Source organism: Amphiprion ocellaris, chromosome 4 (genome assembly GCF_022539595.1).
Source record: "Amphiprion ocellaris isolate individual 3 ecotype Okinawa chromosome 4, ASM2253959v1, whole genome shotgun sequence".
NCBI lineage: Eukaryota > Metazoa > Chordata > Actinopteri > Pomacentridae > Amphiprion > Amphiprion ocellaris.
Genome location: NC_072769.1, coordinates 22,529,894 through 22,536,544, shown reverse-complemented (window position 1 = coordinate 22,536,544; position 6,651 = coordinate 22,529,894). Strand labels below are relative to the sequence as shown.

At 39.6% G+C, this 6,651-nt stretch overlaps 1 protein-coding gene across 1 annotated transcript in view; it reads right to left on the bottom strand.

Moving 5' to 3' along the window:
* Positions 1-363: 363 nt before the first annotated feature.
* The window catches only part of slit1b (slit homolog 1b (Drosophila)), a 100,830-nt gene continuing 94,542 nt past the window's right edge, over positions 364-6,651 (bottom strand). Inside the window, exons 36-38 of the mRNA XM_023289495.3 lie at positions 5,235-5,359; positions 4,858-5,066; positions 364-1,243 (exon numbers count right to left, since the gene is read on the bottom strand). Coding sequence (XP_023145263.3) covers positions 981-1,243; positions 4,858-5,066; positions 5,235-5,359 — 597 coding nt within the window. The 3' untranslated portion in view covers positions 364-980. The remainder of the gene's footprint in view (positions 1,244-4,857; positions 5,067-5,234; positions 5,360-6,651) is intronic.

Genomic DNA, 6,651 nt, shown 5'->3' with positions numbered 1-6,651 from the left:
TACCACTGTGTTAGCGTGGGTGAGTGACAGGTACTTATGTGAGTTCCGACTTATGACGAAAATCACGTTGCGTTGCACTGTAGGAATGGAATTCCGACATAAGTTGAGGACCCCCTGTATAATGTTTCTGTACGACCTCTTAAAGTGGTGTGGAACTTATTTATTCAGAGGACTGAGAACTTTCCGTGTTTCTGGGTTTATGCTCACTGCACAAAACTGATGAGACTGACGAAGACTGACGGCAGGTTGAGAGTAAACTCCAGCACACACACCTGCCACTGTTCGACAACCACAAGCTGAATGTTTGATGCTTAAATCCACAAAGAGCCTGTTAGAGAAACAGCAGTCGTGTCTGCAGAGAAGGAGGCTTCAAGATGTAGTTTATTTGTCCTTTATCACACTGTCAGACCTCAGTGCTGCTGTTGAGAGATATCTGCACATGAAGTCTCAGAGGTGAGATCTTTTACATCAGAGATAGAAATGGAGTGATGTTTTTTCCGATCGGTTTTGACTGTCAAAGCTTATACTTCATAAACGAGTCCCAGCTTAATTAGTACCTTTACTTCCTGCTACAAGTCTGCTGCTGCAGCTGTGAGGGAACAAAGAGCAGCACTTAACCCGACACACGTCAGAAACACAAACGAGAAGGCATACAGAGGCTTTTCACCACACAACTATTAATAATGAGCTGGGGTTAGGGAGTTAGTGCGCAGGTTCTCCTACAGCAGATGAGGAAGAGGAAGATGACGATGATGAGGTTGACTCGTTGACTTCATGTCTCGAGAGGGAAGAACTGTCTTATGTTACAAAACTGCGACTGTGCGCAAAAACACACAAAACAAATGTCTGTTTATCAGTGACAGAATTCCTACAGTGTGCGTACCTCTTTAGCTCGGTGTGTGTGTGCTGTGTTTGAAACTCTGTGTGTGTGTGTGTGTGTGTGTGCATGTGTGTACGTGCGCACCATCCCATCCGCAGTGCTACACACACTCCTTGCAGCCGCATTCCACAGGCTTCTCCACGTCCTGCGTGAACGAGGTCCCGTCGTCACATTCGAAGGCGAGCCGCCGGCGTCGGACCCTCAGCGGGGCGCAGCAGGAGGCGGAGGGGACGGCCGGCTCGGCTCCCGCCCGGCAGCGACCCCGACACTCCACCCAGGAGAAGGGCTTGGACGTCTGGCAGAGGACGGTGCCGTGCTGCAGCCGGTGGTAGTCTCGGACCGGCTCACCACGACAGGGAGACTCTGTGGGTGACAGAACACACCGACAGTTCAGAGACGGTCCAACAGTCTAAAACAATGAAATATACAGTACCGTTCAAAAGTTTGGGGTCACTTATTTGGATTGAATGAAAAGCAGGCTTTTCCAATGAAGATAACATTAAATTAATCAGAAATATAGTCTAGACCAGGGGTGTCAAACATGCAGCCCGCGGGCCAAAACCGGCCCTCCAGAGGGTCCAATCCAGCCTGCGGGATGACTTTTTAAAGTGTAAAAATTACAGAGAAGACATTAACTGTAAATTACAAATTTGTAAAACTATAAATTTAAAATAATTTCTAGACCTTGACAAGTTGTTTTGATCATAAAGTAAAATACTAGATAGTTCAATGTTCTTTTGTGTCTTGTTTTGTGTCTCATTTCTGTAATATTTTGTCTTGTTTTTGTTTTGTTGTTTTGTTTCTTGTTTTTGTCGTTCTATGTTTCCTTTTGGTCTCGCTTGTGTTGTTTGTCTATTTTTTGGTCGTTTTGTTTCTCGTTTTTTGTCATTTTTTGTCTCGTTTGTGTCATTTGTCTCATTGTTTTGTCACTGTAACTTTTTGTCTAATTTTTTTGTCTCTTTTTTGTTTGTTTATGTAGTTTGTCTCTTTTTTGTCATTTTGAAAAAGATTTTTTGATTATTTTGCCTTGTTTTTGTCTGACTTTTGTCGTTTTGATGGTAAAGGAAAATATTATATCATTCAGTTCCAGATACCTGTGACTACATGTTGTGTTCCTTTGTAGACACTCTGTGATCTGGAAGTTCTAATGTGTAAATGATAAACTGAGGCATAATGTTGTTGAAATTGATCTTATTTTTCTTAAGGAATTTCAGGTTGTTCATGATGTTTTGTAAAAAGATAATTCCTCAAATCTGAACATTTTCAGAAAGTAACTTTATTACACTACAACAAAGGAAAAAATTGGAGTTGTGGTTATTTATAGGTTATTATGCTCTGATTTTACTGGTCACTGGAGATCAAATTGCGCTGAATGTGGCCCCTGAACTAAAATGAGTTTGACACTCCTGCTTTAGACATTGCTAATGTGCTAAATGACTATTCTAGCTGGAAGTGGCTGATTTTTAATGGAATATCTACATAGGGTAACGGTGGTGCTACCATTCAAAAGTTTGGGGTCACTCAGACAATTTCACATTTTCCATGAAAACTCTCACTTTTATTCATGTGCTAACATAACTGCAAAAGGGTTTTCTCATCATCAATTAGACTTTCAACACCATTAGCTAACACAATGTAGCATTAGAACACAGGAGTGATGGTTGCTGGAAATGTTCCTCTGTACCTCTATGTCGATATTCCATTTTTATGTTTGCAAAGCAGGCAATGTCTGAGTAATTCCAACAACAGTAATGGGTGTGGAGATTTATGCAATTCAAAATATTTTTTCTGACAAACACTTTGTCATACAGACAAGCAACCAGCATCTTTGGAAAGGTCAAGTCATGCAGTTTTAATTGACACGTGCTACACTTGCTAATTCCAAGAGCAATTTCAATGAGAAAAGGGTTGCAAATTAAGATGGAAAGTGATTTTTTTTAGGCTTTGAGGGTTAATAAGATGCACCCTGCATTCTAGGTTCTTGAAAGAAACTGAATAATGGACTAAATTCTACAAATTTAGAAATCCAGACCTTTAGACTCAGCAGCCAACAGCCAGAGCAAACTATAAAAACAGCACTTCATAGCACCCAAGAATGTAATAAATTATTGTAAATGTAATAAAATTTGCACTTACCTTGATTAAAAACATAATAATATCCAGTAGTGTACCAAACCTCCAATAAAATGTCATAAAATGCCCTGTCTGATTTTGTAATATCAACATAACAGGTTTTTTTTTTTTTTTTTTTTTTTTACTTTTAAAGTGGATTGTTTTTTCTTAATACTACAGCTACAGATTACATTACTATCCAGAACTCTATGTTTTGTGTTTTAAATATACAGAAATTTGAATTCCATTTGTTTAGAATGAAGAAGGTTAAAGTGCTGCCATACAATAGCAGAAAATCAGTGACATACAACAACGTCCTGGCCTGACTTAATGGCTGATAGAGACCACCGTATGCAACGATCCAGAACCTGAAGGTCAGGTGAGCTCCTCAGTAACACCGGAGGTAACTGTATCCTTAACCCTGCTCTGAAATCTCCACAGCAGGGATTTCTAACAAAACCCCACTTCATGGAAACAACATTTCACTGTGGGGACAAACAAAAGCATTCATAACACCTACGTATGGAGCTTTGTGCTAGCTCATACAGACAGGAGTCAGGGCATCACAAAGCCCTTTTCTGTCCAATTATTTAAAGTCCAGCCCACCCACTTAGCGTGCTTTATAACCAAGGCAGCGCTCATTCATTGTGCCCGCTCCACGCTCAGCACACCGCTGCTACACCAGCCTATACAAACCTCCCCCTCCTCCCCAACCTCCTCCTTTTTAAAGGTTCAGCATCATAGCAGCAGACCTCTGCGTCTGCTCTGTTCAGTCAGTAGAAGAAGACGAGGCTTGGAGTGGTGCACATCTTGTCTTGTCATCTCAACAAGCTGCAAACCTGAACCGCTCATTCACAGACACACTGTCTAATCCGTAGAGGAAGAAAGAATTAAGGGAATGGTTGTTTCTCATATTTGGTGGGAGTGTAGAAGACAGATTGTTAATAATTATACGTTGAAACTAAATAAACTGCACTTTGTATCATGACCACCGTTTAAGTTGGTCTCCTTGTCTCTGTGTTCATTTAAACGTCGTGGGTCTCAGTCTCTGCTGGGCTGTTTGTGATCTCAGGAACTGTCTGTGTCGTGTTTGCTCGGATCATTCCAGAGCATCCCTTGAGCAGAATCACTGCCAAACACAAATGCATCCATCCATTATTTAAACACTGCTTAATCCTCATTAAGGTCGCAGGGGGCTGGAGTCTATCCCAGCTGACTTAGGGTGAAGGCAGCCACCGAGCCACTGTGCAGCCCTATCATGCCCAAAATGTTTGATTTAATTTCATTGATTTGTGCTTAAATTAAGATAAAATTGATTTGATTGATGTAACCTCATATTACATGGGATGTATTTTAGCCTGGAAGGGTATATTCTGGGCTATTTCAGCCTCCGGGGTATAAACTGGGCTAAGCTAAAGTATACTTTGGCCAGGGGTTTAATCTGGCCTGTTACACACAGATCAAGTCAATCTTAGTTTAAGAAAAAATCAAAGGCAATACAAAGAGATACTGAAATCTGTTGTACATAAACAATTGAAATCAACACCAGCCAATGTGAATGTTCTTTCATAATGTTTTGCTTAAATTTTCTTAGTTTTCAATTCAGTTTTTCCTTTGATTTGAACTTTTTAAATTGTAATTAGCTCAAGGACATTCTAGTTATGTTCTTTCAGAATGATTTGCTTGCTGAGCATACATCTTTGTAAAAAAAAAACCAAAAAAAAAACCTCTAAATAACTTAACAATAAAGAGCTTAACATGTTTAATCTTTATATGTCACAGGTGTAAACTGGCCTAGGCCAGAGTATGCCCCGGGGGGTGCTATATCCCAGTAGTTCCTAGCTCTGACCCTTGTCCTACCTCACCTATATCACAGCTCTTTCCGGTGTATCCCTGCTCACACACACAGCTCTGTCCGTCCTCCGTCTCCTGACACTGGCCATGCAGACACTGCAGCCCCTGGCATGAACCTGTCGGTACCTCCTGCAGGTTACACAGTGAACCACGGTATCCCGCCTCACAGTCGCAGCGGTAGGTTTGTGCATCCAACGCCACGCACACACCTTTTACACACCTGTGAGTAAAAGCAGGGAAGCAGACGAGGTAAAGCGTTATCCCACTCAGCTTACCATAAAGAGGAATTACAAGTGGAAAGAAGCCAAATGTCAAAATAAAGTGCCTGATATTCGACATATGAAATATCTGTTAATGCCAGAAAAAAAAGAAAAAAAAACACACTAACTTGCTGTCTTCACACGGGTTGACGCCAGTTGCCGTGGTGACAACATCCACTCCAGTAAGACCTCCTGTTGTTGGCTGGTCACAGTGCTGTCCCATCCAACCCGTCTGGCAGTGACACTGGGGGCCCTGTGAGAGAGAACATGATTATTAATTCACTTTAGTTGTTATCTGTGAAAAGAAACATGATAATAAATGCTTATATCTGGATAACTGTGAGAAGACCAGGAAAACCATCAGCAAGCCTCCCTTTTATTCTGTGTCCCTCAAAGTTTCCACGCTATTGAAAAAAATCCAATGTTACACTTACAAATAAAATGTAGAAAAGAGTTGTTCCCCTTAAGAGCATTTTTGATAAATTACGAATCATTGAAACCAGTTCAGCTATTGAAGACAAGGGAAGTTCAGGGGCGTGAGCAAAACTGAAGATAGACAGATAGATAGATAGACAGACAGACAGACAGATAGATAGATAGATAGATAGATAGATAGACAGACAGACAGACAGATAGATAGATAGATAGATAGATAGATAGATAGATAGATAGATAGATAGTGATGGGACGCAATTTAAAAAATTAATCTCATTAATTATAGGCTTTGTTATTAATCAAAATTAATTGCATTTTTGTCAAACACCAATATCTGACACAATAATCAAATAAATTTTGGTTGACAGTTGAATCAATGAATAGACATATACATGTTTATAATTTAAAAGTGATAAAATTAATAAAAATAGGACATCTAGGGAAAAAAAGTGATTTGGATGATTTAAAGCCTGGATTTAGTTTGTTTTTTTCCACTGTATGGCTATAACAAAAGCATAAGTAGTTCAAGGACCTTCAGAAAGTTGAAAATCCCCAGATTCATTCTGTTTTCATAGTTTCTGGGTCTGATAAATGGCGTCATTTTGATGGTACTTTTTTTAGGAGTATAAATTTTAATTTATGAACAAAAATATTTTTTCATTAATAAAAGTTTATAATTAAGTTATTAAAAGACAGACATTTTTGTGGTTTAACTTATTACTCTGCCAAGGCTCCGCCTCTTTGTCAGTGTAATAACTTAAACAACAAAAATGTTTGTTTCATTTCTAATTATCTGCATTTCTCATCTGTCTGCTACATTTACAGATTACTGCAAACTCAAAATGCAATTATAGCAATATTATTCAACATTTTACAACTTTTGTAAACTAAAGCACTTTCAGTGTCTTCTAAAGTGGCCGTTAGCAGGACTGTCGTAGCTAACGTTAGCTCTGGTGCTAACAGCAACATGTTTTACATTGAGGTGATACCGTCGGCTTGAAGTGATGCAGTGATCAGAAAAGTCTTTGTTGCACAATTTGCACAAAACCACGCTTTTATCCAAGGTGACATCAGGAAGATTTTTAAAAGAAAATTTTCCTCCCAACAAGC